This window comes from Schistocerca serialis, chromosome 11, assembly GCF_023864345.2.
Source record: "Schistocerca serialis cubense isolate TAMUIC-IGC-003099 chromosome 11, iqSchSeri2.2, whole genome shotgun sequence".
Taxonomy (NCBI): Eukaryota; Metazoa; Arthropoda; class Insecta; order Orthoptera; family Acrididae; genus Schistocerca; species Schistocerca serialis.
Window position 1 is genome coordinate 166,989,040 of NC_064648.1, and position 22,416 is coordinate 167,011,455.

A 22,416-nucleotide genomic window follows, 5' to 3' on the forward strand; every position below is an offset into this window, starting at 1 on the left:
CAGACCCACCATACTTGCTCCGGACACTGCGAGAGGGCTGTACAAGCAATGATCACACGCACGGCACAGCGGACACACCAGGAACCGCGGTGTTGGCCGTCGAATGGCGCTAGCTGCGCAGCATTTGTGCACCGCCGCCGTCAGTGTCAGCCAGTTTGCCGTGGCATACGGAGCTCCATCGCAGTCTTTAACACTGGTAGCATGCCGCAACAGCGTGGACGTGAACCGTATGTGCAGTTGACGGACTTTGAGCGAGGGCGTATAGTGGGCATGCGGGAGGCCGGGTGGACGTACCGCCGAATTGCTCAACACGTGGGGCGTGAGGTCTCCACAGTACATCGATGTTGTCGCCAGTGGTCGGCGGAAGGTGCACGTGCCCGTCGACCTGGGACCGGACCGCAGCGACGCACGGATGCACGCCAAGACCGTAGGATCCTACGCAGTGCCGTAGGGGACCGCACCGCCACTTCCCAGCAAATTAGGGACGCTGTTGCTCCTGGGGTATCGGCGAGGACCATTCGCAACCGTCTCCATGAAGCTGGGCTACGGTCCCGCACACCGTTACTCTCCAAATGTAGTGAATGAATAGGTGTGTCGGGTGAAAGCTATCATTTCAGTGGTGGTTTCCCATCTCCTAAAGTAAATTTGTATCAAATTGGTGTTACAGCTACATCTTTGCATTGTAACTAAAATATTACTTTAATGTGAATAAATAATTATGTACAAGTTCGTTATGGTCGTCAAAAGGAAATGATGATGGGTCATTATGAAGGAAAAGATGTAAAAATAATATCCATCAGGAGAATAAGGTTATGGAATGTTGTAGAGTGAAGTTTAATTTTTATGTGATTTCCTGCACTTTTTCTTCAAATTAGTTTTTGACGTTTCAGTATTTAGTAACAGCTGAAAACTTGCGCCATACTGGGTGTACAATACTTGTTTAACATTTGCAACAAGCAGCCTTAACTAGTAGGCCATCCTATCAAACGACCTCACTTATTTCCATGTTCATTTTGCAGACACTCTAATTACGTTTCACGGGATGAGCCGGAATAGCACCATTGAATGAATGGCGTCTGTAAGAGACGGAGGTTCAGTCTGCCACGAGAGCTGAATATGAGGTCGTCTAGCAGTAGTTGTTGGAAATCATTTGTTGGAACATCAGCCTCAACGAAACTGGGAGTCACACGTGCAGTCGTGTGGCGAGGCAGCCTAGTAGTAAAGGCGACTGCTTGTGATGAGCGAGAAATACGTATTCGACATCCAGTATGGGACAAATTTTCGGTGGTCACTACATAATGGTCAAGATGGCTGCTCATGTTAATCCGGCAATCCAGCTGCGCGTGTGGTCAGGTCGAGTCGTGTGTAGTGGCGTACGACGTCTTCTGTAAACAAATCCCTGCAATTGACAGTGTGTCACAGGTGTTGTGGGTACAGATCTTGACTCAGCATGGGGAAATTTCTGCGTAAATGGATCCTGATATCGACTTATATTAATGCAAATCGATTGTCGATGGTAGCAGATAATGGTAGATGACTTTACGAAAAACTGTGAGTGCACAGTGCATTACATTTGTTACATATTTAAAGACCTGCTACCTGACATTTTAAAAAGCATGTCGTGCATTATGCAATTTTACATATAATACTGCATTGTTCTACATCACTAGTAAAATTAGTTTTGAGCTATAAAAGGAGGGTAATAACAATGAATTACAAAATAAATTAAATTAGTTGTAGGAAATAGAGTATTAATAAATGATATTAATTAGAACAGAAAATAGAAACATGGGAAAGGAATGATCTCCAAATATTATTTTACTGTTAAAACAAAATATAACATATAAATTATGATTTGTGTGGTTGCCATTCCATGTGGGAGGGCCTTGGCAGAAACCTTACTAAATGAAATACATCACGAGTGACTGCGAGTGTATTTGTTTATACTGTCTATGGAGTAGCGACACTAATTAGATCTTGTCTAGGGCATACTATTGCACTATTTGTGTTGCCATGGCTAGATGTAGTTACCCATATACATGTCGTATGTGTGCTGTTATCTTGTATGTCTCTGAGCATGATGTTTTTATCTTTAAGCAATGTCATAGGCTGGAGTGGAACCACAGTACCTAAAGATTCGCCTCACCATATAGCATATTCCTTAGATGTAATGAGTGTCTCAGTTCTTCAATTAGTCGTTTTCCTTCCCATTTTTAACTGTTGCATTGAAAATGCATATCAGGTAAATGAAAAAATCACATGCGATGCCTCCTTTCTTATAGTTATCTTTCTTTGTCTGTTTCAGGTATTGAACATCTTATGAGTCTTTGTCTGATGTTGTTGCTGTGCTTGTGTCATTTTCTGTTCCCGCATTTACGTCAATGTCTGTGGTGTGTCTGAGTTTGTGTCCTCCCAAGGATCGTGTTGTTGTGGTTGTTATGTGCTTGTCTGAGATCTGCCTTATGAGTTTCCTCGTCTGTAGATTTCGTGCAGTGTTCTTGAAACATTAACAGTTGCGTTGCTTAGAGCACACTATTTGTCTGGGTCTCGTAGCATTTCTCTGATGTCGTTATGCTCTGTTACAGATCTTACATGTGTGAGGGTGTTGAATGTAATGTCACATGTTCAGGAGACCCATATTCCCCACATGTGCGTGTAGTACTTTAGCTAAGGCCCACTCCGTTCAAGCCCAGTCGCAATGTGAACAACGGCACGGCTTGGATCTGTATGCTTCTGATGAAGCTGTACCTGTAAATTGTGGAAGAAGGAGAAAACACGATGGCCTTTGTCGGTCATCTCCCAGTCCATTTTTCAGGTCTCAAGGTGGCTGTTATTTAATTGACTCGTGTCTGCAAAGTTTTCCCCTGTTATTACTGGAATCTTGTAGTGTGTACCCCTCATGACCCAGCACACCGCCGCTCTGTGGTGGATAATGACGTCAGTGCGGCAAGACCCCAGAACCACACACAAGGCTTCTACTGACGTGGTGCCAAAAGCACGCAGCATTCTGAGTAGCATGCTCCTGTGTCCTAGCCTCACTGTGCTTCCATAGGCCACTGGACACAGGCAGTGTGTTTATGCACCTGCTGCGAAGCATAGTAAGGCTCCCAAGAGAGCTGTATTACATGTTTGTAGTGAATGCACAGGACCATATAGTGATTTCATTGCTAATGCACTTACTGTTAAAGTCAAATACTATGTATTTTGCATGTGAACAATGCGTATACATGCCCTCAATTAGCAACAATGACAGTATTCAACATGCTTTCTTAATATAATTAAGGCGTAATAAAATAAGCTATTGTGTGACATACGAATTTCTTTATTATTCAAGGGGATATATGGGAGCGAAAGAAGAATTGTAAAGTTTATATTTTGGTACAAAGTCCATACGTGAATTTAAGGGAATACAACGCCTGTTCCACAGAGATTCCAGTACTTCGTGCTTTGGTGAACCAGGACAGTAAGCCATGGGCATGCATAAACTGTAGATTCAATTTACATTTAGAAGCCTCGTACGCCATAGGTGGACAATACAATTCACACACAATGATACATAATCGTGGAAGACAGAACACTTATTCTGAAGTTATATCACGAACTGGTAACTGACAAGCATTTGCCAAATCTCGTGCATAAAAGTAATGCAGGTGATGTAACACAAGAAGAGGTGCATGCTAACAGCCAACGAGAAGAAAGTATACAAAAAAATTATTAAAGAGACAGACCACAGCGGGAATCTGTAGAAATGCCAGGTACCTCTCTGCTTGAGGTGACAAGCAAACATGCACACCGCAAAACATACAACATCGTTATGCACAGTGTACATACTGTTGAGGAAAAAGTTTAAAATATATTGTATGTAGTATATTCAAAATTAGTGAATCTCAGTAAAGTACGTGACAGAAAAGGAATTATACCAATTTATAGAGTTACGAAAACCTGAGGGACGCAATCCTAATAAAATATGAAAAAGCGATGAGGGAACTACTGGAGAAGGAAATAAATGTTAGAACAGAACACAAACAAACTACGACAGTATTTAAAAGACTGGTCGAGAATTGTGTTAGTAAGGATAACAAGAAGAGAGCAGAACGTGTGTCGAGAAAGACTTTTGTTATGCATGGTTCCAATAAGCACATCGATGTACAGGTAGAAGAAAGTTAAGACCTTCCTCGCTGACGGCTGTGCGAAGGCGTAAAACAACTTACATAAAAGATCACAAGTTATGAAAGACTAAGTGCCTACGAATGATAGCCTCAGAAACGGAGAGGCTTCGAACGTGCCAGTGTCGTCGGCATCTAGAGAAAGTGGCTGGAGACCAGTAAAACCACGAGCAGACAGTGATGTGTTGAGCGCCCACATCCCATCTCAGAACACTGAGGTCAGAGTTTTGTACAGCAGGGCAGGTGGTGGTCTGGCGGCACAGTAGAATTCTGGTGCCAGCACAAGTGGTTCACAGCAAAAACCTGGCACACGTTGTTGAATGTGAATATGCATACTGCATGATCTGATACAAGTTTGCATGTGGACAGATTAAATCATCATTGTTGGATCTTGCCCACTCGTCTTGTATAGGGTGCCTAATGGATGCTGCATTCTCAGAATTCTACACAATAACTTAAGCTTAAAACGTTAGTAGCTTTATTTCTATAAAGCAGATTGACAATACTTAACTTTAATGTAAAAAGGTGTCACAAGCGATGGGCGACATGCAATATAAAGTAGTCTAGTGCAATATGCAATGTTCAAGCAAGTCTGTCTCTCAGTTTGTGGATCACAACTACCAGTTCTCGTAGCACTCTCTGCTAGTCCATGCTAATGCTGTCCACTAATGTCTGGCCGCAGCTGGCAGGAGCGGCGCCTATATTCATTTCCCGCAGGTGTCAATCCAGTCATGGTGCGGTCCTAATCAGTGCACCATTGGCCCATGTCGTTTCACTGCCTTCTCTGGTCTTGCGTTCTTCGTCTTGGTTAAAGGGGTCTTGTATTGAGTGCGACCATGGTGGCGGATGAATGAGTGTAGGCGCAACGATGGGCCGAAAGCTGTGGCTGCAGAGGACATCAAGCTTCCAGCCGTACCCCGCCATCCGGCCTGTGCTCTGGCAAAAATGGCCCCCTGGATACCACCAGAAGGGTATGCGTCCACCTCCTGGTGTAGAACATGTAGAAGGCGGCGACTGTTGTGTTGTGGGCGGATCCAGCTCTATAGGTAGGACGAGAGGGGACGGAGGAGGCGAAGGCTCCACCTCAATGGGGTCGTCCTGCAGTGTCTTGATGTGCTGTGGCCACTTTGCTCTCTGGACCCGTGAATCAGGGGGAAGAGACACTCAAAAATCGTTGTGTACAGGACAGTGGCGAAGTTGATTTTGATGGCGGCACTGCAAAGCATCTGGAACTTAAAAAAGATACATGCAAGCGCCAAGTCGATGGACCATCCCATCCTTGTCGCCCACTGTTTGGTCTTGCCCACTCGCCTCGTATAGGTTGCTGCCTTCTCGGAATTCTATATAACAATTCAAGTTAATAACTTTAATAGTTTCACTTCGTTAAAGCAGATTGACAATGCATAATTTTAATGTACAAAGGTGTCGCAAACGATGAGGGACACGCAATATAAATCAGAGTCTTGTGTAACATGCAGTGTTCAGGCAAGTCTGTCACAAAGTTTGTGGATCACAACTATCAGTTCTCGTAGCACTCTCTGCTATGCCATGCTAATTCTGTCCACAAATGTCCAGGCGAGGCTGTCAGGAGCGGCGCTTATATACACTTCTTGCAGGTATGGTGCGGCCCTAATCAGTGCACCATTGGCCCATGTCGTTTCACTGCCTTCTCTGGTCTTGAGTTCTTTTTCTTCGTTCTGGCGCTCGTGGTTATGCCAGAACCGTCACTACCACTGTAGTGGCAGCAGGCTCATCGAGACTGGACAGTGGATCACTGGAAACGTATGTTCTAGTAGGATGAATCATGTTCTTTTGGTTACATTATGCTGATGGCCATGTCCAGACATGCCACCGTCCAGGTGGACAGTTACCCAAAAGATGCACAGGTCCATATATGCTGCACAGTGAGAGCCGGAGTATGTGGTGGGTGCTATCACCTGGGCTTACATGACATCTGTCACCGATGCCACCATGACAGCTGAGGATTACCTGTACACTAATGCGGATAACCTGTACATTTTCATACTTTATGTCTTCCTCAACGACTATGACCCTGTCACGAAGACAGGATTGTGGTACAGTGACTGGAGGAGAATGATACTGAACTCCTCTTGTCTTGTCCACATAATTTGCAGCGTGTGAACCTGATGGAACACATTTAGCTAGCTCTCAGACGTCACCTCCACGAATACAAAGCAGTAGTCCATAATTTTCGAGAGCACAGTGTTGTGTAAATGTAGAGATAACACACACATAAATTTAATCAGAATTATGCACAGAAAGGCTAAATAAGGGTGACAGTTACACTGAATCTGATTCTTTGGCATTACACATTGCACACTACAAGCAAAGCAAAGTAGGTGCCAACAGAACAGTTAGTGGCCGAGGACGGAACGCAACAGCAGGCATAGTAAGGAATTACACAACATGTCCCCACTGTCCTCTTTCATCCCCCTCACCATAGAGGATTTCTCTGCATCTACTATCCAGCATGGTAGCCATCCATCTTGGGCAGCTGTCAGGTACCCTCTTGGTCCTAGCCCCCTAACAACACAGGGATCGCACTGCTGATGTCTGAGCTGCAAACTCCCCACATTTGCCAAGCACTACATGCCCATCTTCTTGGGGAATCAGGACTCCTGGTCACAGCCATCATGCCAGGTGGCCTTTGCTGTGGCTGGGCGGCGCCTGTGGAGAGACCCTCTGATCAGAGTGCGTGGCATCAGGGCGCACGACCTACAATAAAGTGCACCAAGTCATCTCTTGTTGGTGACTGGCGCCAGCAATCTCTAAGAAGGGCAGGGTAAACTACAATGTTGACAGATATGATCCTGAATTGTTCTCCTCCGTAGTTACACCATGAGAGGAAGAAAGGAGTATGGAAAAGAGAGAACATCGTTCGCCAAGTTATTTAGTCTGCAGCAGAATAGATGGGCACTGCTTTCTGGCTATAAAGCCTCTATTTTCTTTATCAAGAACCTGGAGGACGAGTTTGACGAAGTGGCTGTATTATCGAAAATGAGAAATGCGGCAGTCCTAAATTAGACAGTATCCTGAGCCCAGCCCTGGGCGTTGCTCGCCTGTGACCTGCTCAGTCATATTCCTCTTCCTGTCATCCCCCATCAACATGGTCCCCCACAACATGGTCGAGGGGATTATTTTCCACCAGGACCTTCTCTTGCAATCTGACGACAAGCACCACACCAATTTAGAACAGTGGGGTGTTCATGTCATTCGGCATATCTATACGGGACTGAAAAACAATATGGTTGCTACTGGTGCCTACATCTTGCCCTTTGAAGTTGGTTCATTTCCCAAAAAATCAAGGTGATGGTATATCGATGTGATGTAAAACCATACGTCCTACCCCCTATATGGTGCTTGAACTGCTGGTAATTTGGGAATATGTTTTCCCACAGCAATTCCAGCACCACATGTTGAGACTTGCAAACCGTTACAACATTCTCCTTTCAAGGCAACAATTTCTACCCGTAATGAAATGGCAAACTTTTGCATGGTAAGAAAACACACTCATAACCAACTAACTGTATAAAACACGTAAGCACGTTGAGTAAAAGCCTTAAAAGGTACTGAATAGAAAAAACACACAACAGTTCTTGCTGGCTATAAACAATATAAAATAATCCACTACGGCATACATTAACAACCTTGCTTGATTATAGCCATATATACATAAACACAAATTTACATAAGTTAGAGCTTCCAGATGAGCAGGAATTCCTTATGCAATTGACTCGTTCTTACTACGAGGAAAAAGGAATTTCTTCTTCTTTCTTGGAGTACCTTTTACATGTGAGTCTAGTAATACCAGTTATGGTAGGCGAGAGAATGGATCACTCTTAGTGCCTTGCATTTTAAACAGTACAACCATTGGTGCCTTAGACTTTCACAGACATAGCAGAGGCTAACAGTCGAATAAACCCGTAGGTGGCCGGCCGCGGTGGCCGAGCGGTTCTAGCCGCTTCAGTCCAGAACCGCGCGACTGCTACAGTCGCAGGTTTGAATCCTGCCTCGGGCATGGATGTGTGATGTCCTTAGGTTAGTTAGGTTTAAGTAGTTATATGTTCTAGGGGCCTGATGACCTGATGTTAAGTCTCATAGTGCTCAGAGCCATTTGAACCAAACCCGTAGGTAAGCTGGGAGAGGAAAGAAGCAATCCGAACCACAGATTTACTCTGACTCGCCCCCCTTTGGTCCTCAAAAGGGGACAAACGGACCACCCTTTCTAATATTACCACCTTCCCGCAGGTGGGCAGACGAGAATGAATGGCGGGAAACCCCCAAAATATACGGTTGATATAATTAACATGAATAAGTACATTGAATTCAATTAAACTTCAGAAAATCTGTAACAATCAATACTCAACTTCTGGTGCGTTACGACTCCCAGGCTGAACCAACGCAACACCTCTGCCGAGCCGCCCGCTGCCAGGCATTTCAACGGACGCAGGAAGGCGCGCCGATTTTCAGAACCTCCTCGCCGGTTGACAGCATACGGCCGAACTGCAAATTAGGCCCCTCGCAGACCCACGCTCAGGAAGACTCCTTTCGCGACGAGCAGTTAATGCCGCATACCATGGAGCCGCTGTTCGCGTCGCTTACGCTGATGCCGCGGTCTGCGCGCTGTCCCTCTGGCACCAGCAGAGAAGTCGCTTCTTCATGCCGCAACTGCAAACTCTCCACAAGAGCCCACACAGCCAAATCATAAACCCACGCGAACATCCCACTTTTCCCCTTTCCCTCTAGAGGGAGACACCGAAGCCTTCAATTGCGACAACAGCACCACCGTCAGAGAAAGGAGGCCGACTGCTTCACGCTACGTGCTGTGGCGCGCTTTTCAAAGCTAACTTTACTATGGCTCACCAGTGGTCCCAACACCACCAGTCCCTAGCAGTTCCAGGTCTGAGGACGAGGTGGAGATCGTAGAATCCCTCAAGGTCCTAGATCTTGCTGACGCTTCAGACGCAACAGTCCTGGATACCAGCACTCGTGGTGACACTGAGGCATAAACTTTCTCCTTGATCCCTTCGTGCATTCCCAAATGACTGACTACCTATTGCTCCAGTGGAACTGCGGCGGTTTTTTCTCCCACCTCGCTGAATTATGACAACTTTTGAGCATTACATTTGCGTTTTGCATTGCTTTTCAGGAAACGTGGTTTCCTGTGATGTCGACCCCAGCCCTTTCTGCCTGACATGGGTACTACAAAAAATGTACTGACTGTGACAGACTGCAAGGTGGAGTCTGCATCTACCTATGTCTGTAGCGAACCTATGCTCTTTGAAACACTTTTGGGAGCTGTGAGGACAATGCAGGAAATTACCATCAGCAGTATATACGTCCCTCCAGACGATGAAGTTTTGCACCATGTATTAGCTGCCCTAATTTCTCAAGTCCCACCCCCACCCCCACTTTTCCTACTTCTGGGTGATTTTAATGCCCCTAACTTTGTTTGGGGTGGAACCAAGATTGCTGCTGTGGTAAGGTTTTCAATGATCTACTAACTCACCTCAGTTTTTGCCTCCTCATTACAGGTGCCCCCATTCACTTTAGTGTGGCATATGACACATACTGAGCCGTTGATCCCTTGGTTTGCAGTCCTGGTCTGCTCCTTTATATCCACTGGAGATCTCACGACGAATTGTGTGGTAGTGACCACTTTCCACTCTTTCTGTCCCTACCCCAGCATCGCCTGGACACTTGCCCATATGGGCTCTTACCAAGGCTGAATGGGATGCTTTCAAGTGCACTACAACTGTAGAATCTCCTTTTTATAGGACCACCATTACTACCATTGTTGCCCAAGCTGAATCTTGAATCTCTAGTTCCTCAGGTTGCCCCAGTGGAAATCAGTGCCTTGGTGGTCACTCAAAATCGCTGTGGCCATTAGAGACTGTAGGTGGGCCCTTCAACATCATAAGCACCATGGATTTCTAGAGCACGTCATTGCCTTCAAACAGCATCGTGTCCAGGTATGTCAGCTCATTGCATGATGGTAGTATTGGGGACGATACAACTCCACCATTGGCACAAGAACCTCTCCTTCCCAGGCCTGGACCAAGTTCAGATGCCTTTACGGATATGAGACTCATGCAGGTATACATGGAATTTCGAGATGGAGCTGTATATGCTGATCCACACATAATTGGAGAATGTCTCGTGGATCATTATCTTCGCACCTCAGCATCTGAGAATTAAACAGTGATGAAACGACAATTCCTATCTCTCGCTCCACACCAATCCGAGACATATGGTGCTCCCTTCAGTGAGTGGGAATTGCTCAGTGCCCTTGCCAATTCTCCTGACTCAACCCCTGGGGCAGACCACATCAATTCCCAAAAGCTTAAACGTCTGTCAGTGGATTATCAGTGCCACATCCTTGTCATCATCAACTGAATCTTGAGCGATGGCGACTCCCCATCGCAGTACCAGGAGAGTATGATCATCCCAGTGCTAAAGCCTGGTAAGAACTTGCTAGATTTGGACTATTATCGTCCTATCAGCCTCACCAACGTTCTGGGCAAGCTGCTTGAATGTATGGTGAGCTGGCCGTTGTGTTGGCTCCTCAAGTCTCAGGGCGGTTTTTGGCGAGTTCGCTCTACCACTGACAACTTACTCTACCCGGAGACTGCGATCTGAATGGTCTTTTCCCGGCGTCAGCACCTCATTTCCACCTTTTTTGGTCTGACGAAAGCCTACAATATCACTTGGCGACACCACATCTTCTTTACTCTGCATGAGTGGTGTCTTTGGGGCCCGCTCCCGATTTTTATACGGAACTTTTTGTCGCTACGCATTTCAGAGCTCGAGCTGGTGCCTCACACTGTTCGCCTCACATCCAAGGGAATGGGGTCCCTCACGGCTCTGTCCTGAGCGTTCCAATCTTTTTAATCATCATTAATGGTCCTCAATATCTCCTTACCTATATTCTGATGATTTTTGTATTTCCCTTTGCTCCTCTTCTGTTGGTGTGGCTGAACGTCGACTGCTGGAAGTTATACAAAAGGTGCAGCAGTGGGTCCTCACTCACAGGTTTCAGTGTTCAGCTGCCAAGACTTGTCATGCCCTTCTGTTTTTGTTGTACTGCCATCTCCATCTGTAACTTTACCTTGATGACCAACTACTTAATGTAGTGGAGACATTCTGCTTTTTGGGACTGGTCTTTGATACTTGCTTAACTTGGCTTCCCCATCTTCGTCAGCTTAAGGAAATGTGCTGGCAGCATGTTAATGTTATTCAGTGCCTGCACCACAACGAATGGGGTTCTAATCGCCCTACACTGCTGCAGCTGTGCAAAGCACTTTGCAGCCCCTTCTTTCCTATAGATGCCTGGTGTGTGGTTCTGCTTTGCCATCAGCATTCCAGCTGCTGGACTCTATACACCACTGTGCGACAGGAGCTTCCCAAACCAGCGTCCTTGTAAAGGCTGGTGTTTCTCCATTGCGAATTAGGTGACAGCAGTTGCTTGCAAATTATACTTCCCATATTCATTATTCGCCTTACCATTCAAATTATGATCTCCTTTCCCTAATATGGCTAACCATCCCTGACAAGCCGGCCGCGGTGGTCTAGCGGTTCTGGCGCTGTAGTCCGGAACCGCGGGACTGCTACGGTCGCAGGTTCGAATCCTGCCTCGGGCATGGGTGTGTGTGATGTCCTTAGGTTAGTTAGGTTTAAGTAGTTCTACGTTCTAAGGGACTTATGACCTAAGATGTTGAGTCCCATAGTGCTCAGAGCCATTTGAACCATCCCTGACAACAGCAGCGCACATTGTGGATGCCAATTGCAATTTGTGTTTGCTTCTTACTGATCTCGACACTTTCCTTCTATCACTTTTCTATGTACAAAATTGTTAAGGCTTTCGTGGCCACTTGTTGACAAACTGCCTATTGGCTTCTGTCTCGGGTTCTTCGGCCGACGTTCATCTAATGATTTTTCTGGAGTTTCGCCAGCACGAGTGGCTGGCATTGTCAAAGCTTCACCCTCCATTGCCGGTGGTGAACTGGAGGCGAGCTCGCGGCCGCAGACTATATGTAAACACGGCGTAAAGACGATTTTCAAATCGACAAGGAAGATCAAAGAGTGTCTTAGATCGGCGAAGGAGAAAAGAGACCCACTTGCAATGTCGGGAATATACCGTATTCCATGCACATGCGGAAAAGTTTATGTCGGAATGACTGGACGATCAATTAACACCAGGATCAAAGAGCATAAGCGACATTGCAGGTTGGGGCAGGTGGAGAAATCGGCTGTGGCAGAGCATGCACTGAATGAGACCGACCACGCAATAAAATTCTCCGACACGCAAGTTCTGGCTGTAGAGAAGCACTATCACACGCACTTGTTCAGAGTAGCTGTAGAAATACAAAAACACGCTAATAGTTTCAACAAGAAAGAGGAAAGCCTTAAGGTAAACGGATCCTGGCTGCCCATACTGCAGCGAACGACCGTCGCAGGTAGCAAGAGGAGAACCGCACCGGAAATGACCGCGGAGAAGCCCTCGGACGTTGGCGCGCCAGGTACATATAGTCTGCGGCCAGAGCTCGGCCCCAGTTCACCACCGGCAATGGAGGGTGAAGCTTTGACAATGCCAGCCACTCGTGCTGGCGAAACGTCAGAAAAATCATTAGATGAACGTCGGCCGAAGAACCCGAGACAGAAGCCAATAGGCAGTTTGTCAACAAGTGACCACCAAAGCCTTAACAATTTTGTATTATGCATCTACGGGGAGGAGATTTGCAGATTGTACCGACGCCTTGAGTACGACGGAAGAAGAAAGCGCGACTGATGTCCTCTCTCGCCTTTCTGTCACGGTGCCGAGATGAATGTGCTACACCGAAGTTCTTGAGATGCAAGCGCATATTCACCACCGCCCAAGCACATCGTATCTACGACAGAATGGAACGAGCTTTTCTTCGTGAGCGAATACATACAACACGGAGAGACTTGGCAAGAACGGATCGGGAACTTCTGAGCATTTTCTATCAACTAAGTAGCAGAATGCATCGAGACGACTGGGACAAGATCGACAGCATCACTCACAGGAGCATGCAGAACGAACTCGAGCGCTGCACTGAGCGGCAAAAGAAAAAGTTTGAAAGATGCCGGAAGAAGACCGACAAGGCGATTCCTGACATGTCACACACAGTGGTCAACCTCACTGAACGACAATTGACCGAAGAGGAAGTGTCTGTTCTTCAAAAAGGAGGGAATTTCGCTATCATCCCGAGAACTATACCTATGGAGGACATCATTGCCTACACCGAAGCAGCCATTCGGACCCTTCCTTGTGAAAGGGCAGAGGAAATACGCACTGTAACAGCCAGGATACTGCGCCGAGCAAAACCACCAGCTTGCAACATGAAGAAAGAAGAGGTACAAGCCATTAAGAATCTCAACGCCGACAAGAGTGTATTGGTACTGCTTGCCGATAAGGGGAATGCGACCGTCGTAATGAAGACCGAAAATTATGAGCAAAAGATCCGAGACCTATTAGATCCGACGACGTACCGAAAACTAAGCGCAGATCCAACGCAGCGTATCACTCGGAATACGAATCGATTAATCAAGGCGTCTTCTCTGCCGGCGGACATACAGAGAAACCTGCGCAACACAGAAGCCCTACCGCCTCGGCTGTATGGATTACCCAAGATCCATAAGAACAACGTTCCACTGAGACCGATCGTTAGCGCTCCTGGCTCACCAACGTATAAACTGGCGAAACACTTGGCCTCTCTGCTCCAGCCACACGTGGGGAAGACCGACACATACATTAAGGACTCAGGACATTTCATTGAGAAGCTGAAGGAACTGAAACTTGCACCAAACGACATAATGGTCAGCTTCGATGTTGTTTCGTTATTTACGAAAGTACTACTCAGTGACGCTCTGGAGCACATCGGTTCCATGTTCCCGCAAGACATCAAAAAGCTCTTCCATGCATGTCTCACCACGAGCGATTTCACGTGGAATGGCGATTTCTACGAACAGCTGGAAGGTGTCGCCATGGGTAGTCCTCTCAGTCCAGTGGTGGCCAACTTCTTCATGGAACAATTCGAAGCACAGGCACTGGACTCGGCGACTTGCAAACCTAAGGTGTGGTACAGGTACGTCGATGATACTTTCGTGGTGTGGAAACCACTTGGTGAATTCCTAAGACACTTGAACAGCCTCCGTGCCAACATAACATTTACCATGGAAGTAGAAAAGGACAAGAAACTGCCATTTCTAGATGTGCTGGTCACAAGGGACGGCGAAAACCTGGGACACAGCGTGTATCGGAAACCGACACACACGGACCGATACCTGCTCAATCTGTCAAACCACCACCCCAGCCAGAGAAGAGGCATGATTAGTACGCTCGTAACGAGAACAGGACGAATATGTGAACCTCAACACCTCAAACGAGAAATGCAACACCTGGAAACTGCTCTGCGGAGCAATGGGTACTCCACAAATTACATTAGCAGTGTAACAGAGCCAAACACTCGGCGAAGTAAGGAACCAGAAAAAGAAATGTCGGGCACGGCCTTTCTGCCATACATTCCCAGAGTGACGGACAGAATCGGCCGTATATTGCGCAAACACGGCGTAAAGACGATTTTCAAACCGACAAGGAAGATCAAAGAGTGTCTTAGATCGGCGAAGGAGAAAAGAGACCCACTTGCAATGTCGGGAATATACCGTATACCATGCACATGCGGAAAAGTTTATGTCGGAATGACTGGACGATCAATTAACACCAGGATCAAAGAGCATAAGCGACATTGCAGGTTGGGGCAGGTGGAGAAATCGGCTGTGGCAGAGCACGCACTGAATCAGACCGACCACGTAATAAAATTCGCCGACACGCAAGTTCTGGCTGTAGAGAAGCACTACCACACGCGCTTGTTTAGAGAAGCTGTAGAAATACAAAAACACGCTGATAGTTTCAACAAGAAAGAGGAAAGCCTTAAGGTAAACGGATCCTGGCTGCCCGTACTGCAGCGAACGACCGTCGCAGGTAGCAAGAGGAGAACCGCACCGGAAATGACGGCGGAGAAGCCCTGGGACGTTGGCGCGCCATGTACATATAGTCTGCGGCCGCGAGCTCGGCTCCAGTTCACCACCGGCAATGGAGGGTGAAGCTTTGACAATGCCAGCCACTCGTGCTGGCGGAACGTCAGAAAAATCACTTTTCTATGTGTTCACTTTGTGGTCCATACCACAGCCACTGGTTCGTCTGGACCTATCGCAAAGCCCAAAAGGCTCAGTTCTACCTGTGGCCTCCACTGGCAGTTTTTCTCTATTGTTGGTGAGTTTCAGGACTCAGAAACAGTCTACACAGATGGCTCAATGGCTCTTGTTGGCTTCACTTACGCTCACGTTGGAGATGCTGAACAGAGCTCCTAGCTGGATTGCGTCAGTGTTTTCACTGCACAGTTGGTAGCTATCTCGCGCACTCTTCAGCATATCCATTCCTGCACAGGTGAGTCCTTCGTCATCTCTAGTGACTCTTTAAGTAGCGTACAAGCTCTCTATCAGTGGTTCCCTCACCACCCTTTGCTGTTAACTATCCAGCAGTCTATTTGTGCCCTCGGCGACAGCGGACATTCGGTGACCTACATTAGGACCCCAGGACATGCTGGGATCCTGGGCAATGAACTTGCTGGCAGGCTGACCAAACATGCTACCAGTAAACCAACTCTGGAAATCTTCGCACTGGAGACTGATCTCCAGTTGGTCTTATGCTGTAAAGTTTTCAGGATCTGGGATGCTTAATGACACACGGTCAGTACACCAAATAAACTATGTGTTGTCAAGGAGAATACAAATCTGTGATAATTATCCATGCAAGCCACTCGCAGGGAGTCTGTTGTCCTTTGCTAACCCCACATCAGCCGCACCTGGCTGACACATACACACCTCCTCCGTCGCTAGGACGTACCTCAGTGTTGCTGTAGGTCCCACTTGACTGTCGTCCTCATCTTACTGGACTGCTCTAGTTTAGTTGCTCTGCAGTGGACTTTTAACCTACCCATCACACTGTTAACGGTGTTGGGAGTCAATGTCTTAACAGTTGACATCGTTTTACGTTTTATTTGTGAGGGGAATTTTTATCACACAATCTAATGGTGAGCATCTGGCTTTTTCTATCTTTATTTTAACTCTTCCTCACTCTTTCTTTGCTGTTTTTTAGCCTTGGTGTTCGTATTTTCCCTGTCCAAGTTCGTCTAGCCATGTCTTTAAGGCTGGAGGTTTTAGTGTGTTGCCGAGTGGCTCGCTCATCCTTTATTCCTGTTGTGATCACCCAGTCCTGGCCATCTGCTGCATTGTTCTGATACCATCCACTGTTTTTTCTTTTAGTTTACGTTTTCCACTTTTGTTAGCCTTTTTTGTTTTCTTCTTCAGTGTGGTTTCCAGTCAGTCTTTCGCCTTGTACTTTCCCGAAATCGTTTTGGTAATGTTTTTAACCTGAGAGCTGTTTGAATGTTGGGTAATGGACAGATGACAGCGTAGTTTGATCCCTTTACTCACCACACCAACCAACCAATTAAAACTGCTTCTCATAAAGAATCGAGCTCAATGCAGTTTTCGTAGTACTATAGCTAGGAACATGTCAGATCTATTGCCAGAATGTACAGATATATTTTATATCAGACCTCAGCTTGTAAATCACATCCAGCGAGAATGATAGTTGGGTTTGACAATGCATATGACTGAGTGAAAAACAATTTTTAATATGACTGTGAGCAAAATGCGATTTAACGGATGAGTGACTAACATGATATACAGTGTTATAATTAACGAGGCATCCACAGTCATCGTTAGTCAGCATCTTATGACAACACTATACCCAGATTAGTATGGGATGGCTGCTGCCAGCAACATCACATGCTTCTGATTTTAAATCACATCTCGTAATATGACAAGGACTTCAGGTTTCCAAGATGAAGAAGATATGTAAGGAAAATGCTCATAAATCAGTTTGCAGTTCAACAGGAACTAAAATTTGCAGAAAACTGCACACGTTTGAACAGCGAGACCAGTAATTGACTACGAAACAGTTCCAGCTCATAAAACTAGCCTAAATATCATCTCCATAAATGCTTGCGGATCTTATGTATTTTCCCACAATTTACAATATGGTTTGAGTTAGTTAGGAACATAACCGTATGTCAGTGCTTCAAAGGCTAGACGGCTGTGACACAAAAATTACTTATAAGATACAAGTGGTAACTTTCATGAAGACTTATACCATTGGTAAAAGCATTTAGCAGTAGTATTTCCACTGTTCACAACATTTCCAAACAGAACACAGGCAGTGGTGTATTCCTTCATGTGTAATGACAGCACCTTCAAGACCATCTTTAGTGTCACAATGCTACAGGACTTGCAGATGTTGGATCTCAAGCCACGGAACTGAACGTCACGAAAGACAAGAAATTACTGCTATGTCCAAATGCATTCTCATTCCATATGAAGCATCTAGCAGATACACTTCGATCAATGTAGATCTAATAAATCACAAGCTAGATTCTGTTTCCGAGTATTAGTTGGACACAGTTTTTTTTCAGGGAATAATCTAAATAATCCCTTGCTGACCACAAAACTCAGAACCAGCAGGTAGGAGGTAATTTGTGATAATGTTCCCATCACAGATAAATTATACAGTTTCCTATCCCTCCAAGTTTACTTTGCCTGCAATTCTGAATAGTAGACAAACGATGAATGGAGCTGCATGGTGGAAAAAACATGTTCACCAACAGAGCAACTTACAAACACACGGAATTCAAGTGCATTCCTAAACCGAAATATACTGATCACCAATGCACTAAATCACTATTTTAAAGAAAAGAAATCCTATTAACTGTCTCTCAAAGTGAAAGATTAAAAAATCTGTTAAAGTCCTTGTTCATGCTAAGCAGGAAATCTAACTTGCGGTTGTGATGTGAAACAAAATTTAAACTGTCACTAATGTTCATTACATTACTTTGCAAATTCAACTTTTCTGAGTGGTTTTCCAGGGTATCATTTCACTTCAGTGCATGTTCCTTGTTTTCAGTGTGATTGGCTTCTTCTTTCTTAGTGCATTAGATTAATTTCACTTCAATTATTGTTTATGGCACATACTGTCTCTCAAATGGTTCAAATGGCTCTGAGCACTATGGGACTTAACTTCTAAGGTCATCAGTTCCCTAGAACTTAGAACTACTTAGACCGATCTAACCTAAGGACATCACACATATCCATGCCCATGGCAGGATTCGAACCTGCGAACGTAGCGGTCGCGCGGTTCCAGTCTGTAGCGCCTAGAACCGCTCGGCCACCCTGGCCGGGGGCCTCTCAAAACATCTTATTATAAGTGAATTATATTTTTATAGTAGGTTTGTGTTCCTGCTACTTTCATGAGGTGAAACATTATTTTTCATCACTAGAGAGGAAAAATTGTGCGCCAAAATTATAAATGAAAAACACTGTTTTGAGAATCATTCAGCTAAAAGTCCGTTAAGTATAACAAATATTTTATAAAGTCATTCTTACATTTCAGAGTGAATCATAAGTTACCCCATTTCCTGTTAGTATTTTACGTACAGTAATCCATATGCAGAGAGTGAACTTTTAATTTATGGGAGCACAATCAGTCCCATGGTTTGAGATCCTACATCTGCATGTACTGTAGCATTGTGACACTAAAGGCAGTCTTGAAGATGCTGTCATTACATAGAAAGTGACACACCACTGGCTGTGTTCTGTTAGGAAATTTATGGGAGCACAGTCAGTCCCATGGTTTGAGATCCTACATCTGCATGTACTGTAGCATTGTGACACTAAAGGCAGTCTTGAAGATGCTGTCATTACATAGAAAGTGACACACCACTGGCTGTGTTCTGTTAGGAAATTTTTTGGGCAGTGGAAGGACTGCTGCTAAATACTGAAAGAATTGGGAGTGACTCATTATTACTAACAAAGTTTATATGTATGTAATATTTGTCAAAAATATGGGAGAAAATGCTAGGAAAGCTTATGGCGTGTAGTTTTCATTTTCATGCATTCAATTTTGGGCATGGTTTGCAGGTCTCCACCAAATCCATTGTACATCAGTGCTAGAAACACCACTCAATAAATTGCCTGCTACACCACACCCCATCAGAGATCACTCGTGTACAGAAGGTGGCTATCATCGGTTCACAGTTGAGGCACGCCCATGCTGGGTGGTACCAATACCAGCCCCAATAACCACACATATGAAAGGCAAAGACTCATCGCTCTGTAGAAATTGTGTGTGGCTGCTTCAGCAACAGATTTAGAGTACAGAGTAGCGGATCATTTTTTAACAGCGATAAACTTTGTGGCGCAGAAGCCCACATACGACTGATCTAACAGAATATAGACTTGCAGCATCTTGTCCACCCAGAAAATCTGTTGGGTTGGAGGAGAGGGGATCATGCACTGGGTGTACTCATGAGCCAACGAGCTGTAATTAAAGTGGGGATTCCACAAAATATACAGTCGTAATGAGAAACCGTAGTAGATCAAGTGTCTTAAATTGTCACTGATTCTGGTCAGGTTATAAATGATTACCATTAAAGTACCAGTAATGATAGTTTAACGCCTGTTTGTGAAGCAGCTTCCATAGCTCCGTATTAAATTGCCCAAACAGCTCAGAGACCGGCTCTCATCTGTAGGAGTTTTTTGAATCTGGAGATGTGACTTTGACTCTGTCAGTGATCTGTGCATTTAAAAACTAAGTAGCACTACTTCAAACATTCAGTGTCACACCGTGGGTACACCTTCACCAGACTACACACACACACACGCACAAAACACACACGCACAAAACACACATACACTCAAACATATGTGCCAGGCAAACATAAATACACTGCCTTCACCGGGACCACACCAAGTGAAACACTGTGGGAGTCAAAAGGGCTTCAGAGCTGTTGGTTCCTGTACAGTCATTCAGGATTCACGTTTGTTTCTCTCTATATAGAAAAGAACCATTATTATCTCATGCAGTTATCATAACTATAAAATGAGTTTTGAGTATGTCAGCTGTATGATTTTCAATAGAATCAGCAACATTTGCAAATCTGTCTGCCCAAAATATTTCTAGAAAAAGGAATTATATATTTTATCGATCAGCGGATATTGGATTCATTAATTTAATACGTCATTTACCATTACTTCTTAATTGACTTTAGTTTCAGAAAATGTTACTAAATTCTTCTCCTGAACACATGTCGCACAGTGTGTTGTATCAGCATGTAGGTATTTTCGTTTAGAACCATCCTAGCGAGATTGTCGCATGTAAATTACATACTGCAGCACTTTCCACGAAACAAGATTTACTTTCCAACGTTGTCATATCGAGACAAGTACATTAAACTTTAATTTACTCTCATGATCTCGCTGTCGCCTTAAGGCGCATCACGGCCAGAGGAATATAAGACGAAAGTTTCTCTTTCTCTCTATCTCTCTCTCTCTCTCTCTCTCTCTCTCTCTCTCTCTTTGTCTCCCTCCCTCCCTCTCTCTCTCTCTCTCTCTCTCTCTCTCTCTTTCCCTATGTGTATGTTTCTGTGCGCGCGCGTGTGTGTGTGTGTGTGTGTGTGTGTGTGTGTGTGTGTGTGTGTGTGTGTTTGTGTGTTTGTTTGTTTGTGTTAGTTCTTGTGTGTATGTTCATCTGTCAATGAGTGTGATTGTGTGTAGGGGTAGAGGAGTCCAGTTTGGTATCATTGCTGTACCCTAAACGTCACTACTAAATGGTTTCCTGGTTAACAGTAGCTTTCTCTGTTTGACGAGTTTGTGTCAAGAAACTTGTTGATAATTGGGTTTACTTTTGCTCCTGTAATAACAGAAACTTATCTTTAAATAGCAGGAGACGTCATTAGCATTATTTGTCACATTTGCAAGTGTCAGAGAGGACTGCTGCACACAGAGATGTAGTAATGGCTGAACGAAGTGGAAGGAAACAACTTCTATAACGACAGAATTCTAAGGTCAAAAAACTAACGATCACGAATTAAAGTGACCAAATGTGATAACTTTGTATCTTGAGAGTTGGAGTGTAGGAATTTTTTGTGGAGAGTGCATGAAGAATTTGAGAGAATGACGTAACTGTGCATCTGTACGTTAATATAAAACAACTTTCTCAGTGTTCTGTATCACAGATGGGAGATTTATCAGTTGTCAGAGAGATGAGTTTTAGAATTGGTTACAGTTGTACCACTCCGATACGCTTCTTCATCGGAAGTGTGTGTCTGAAGGAAAGTATGAGAGTTTCTGTGCTTTGTGTAGGGCCCTCTCTGCAGCGGAGAAAGGCAGGAGGCTGATCAAGGCAGCTAACGATGGGACAGTGCAAGAGCTGCAAATGCTGCTGGCAGCTGGGGCTGATGTGGGTGCGACGGATGGGAACAAGAACACTGCGCTGCACTGGGCAGCCTGGGAGGGTCACGTGGAAGCGGCGAGCTGTCTGGTGGGGGCTGGCGCGGAGGTGGGGGCCGGGAACTGGGTCCAGAACACGCCGCTGCACTGGGCTGCATGGGGCGGCCGGCCGGCCGTGGTGCGGCTGCTGGCGGCGTTCTCTGCAGACCCCAATGCCAGGAACGTGGACGGGGACACGCCGCTGCACTTCGCGGCTGAGCATGGCCGCACGGAGGAGGCGACTGCACTACTCGATGCAGGGGCTGACAGCGGGGCCAGGAATCACAAGGGGAAAACCCCAGTGGACCGCGCCAGGCAGTTCAACCACCAACACTGGATAGACAGGATAACACGAGACTGGCACTACAATACACGCCTCTGAAGTAAATAGAACACTGCTCTAGTAAAATCACCACAGTAGCGACAATGTGAGATTCATATACACTAATGTGTGTAGCAAGAAGCGAGTTTCCTTCCATGAAAACTCAACAATAATTGAAACGTATATCATTAATAATAAACATGTTTTTAACTAAATTCATTATTGTAAAGTAATTGGTAAAAATATGCTATTACACATAACACCACAGCCAGTGTGGTAGTAAGGCGCTGTACTGTTGCGGTAAGTTGCTGGACTACAGTAACAATAAATCTTCAATTTAATCAACAACAATTTATTTATTCAGCCAACTGCACAGTTTGCAAACACTGCCAGTGAGTGTCCGTCAAGTATGACTTTAAGTAAACAGTTATGATGAAAGTCCAAAGACAGTCATCTGAACAGAAAAAGAGCACGTTGTATTGAGCAGGAACATCAGTCATC

At 45.2% G+C, this 22,416-nt stretch overlaps 1 protein-coding gene across 2 annotated transcripts in view; it reads left to right on the forward strand.

Annotated features, from left to right (window-relative positions):
• Positions 1–22,130, forward strand: part of LOC126427058 (ankyrin-3-like) — a 59,875-nt gene extending 37,745 nt beyond the window's left edge. For both annotated transcript variants that reach the window (XM_050089237.1, XM_050089238.1), the window contains one exon: positions 21,468–22,130. In XM_050089237.1, coding sequence (XP_049945194.1) covers positions 21,468–21,975 — 508 coding nt within the window. In that variant the 3' untranslated portion in view covers positions 21,976–22,130. The remainder of the gene's footprint in view (positions 1–21,467) is intronic.
• Positions 22,131–22,416: the final 286 nt, after the last annotated feature.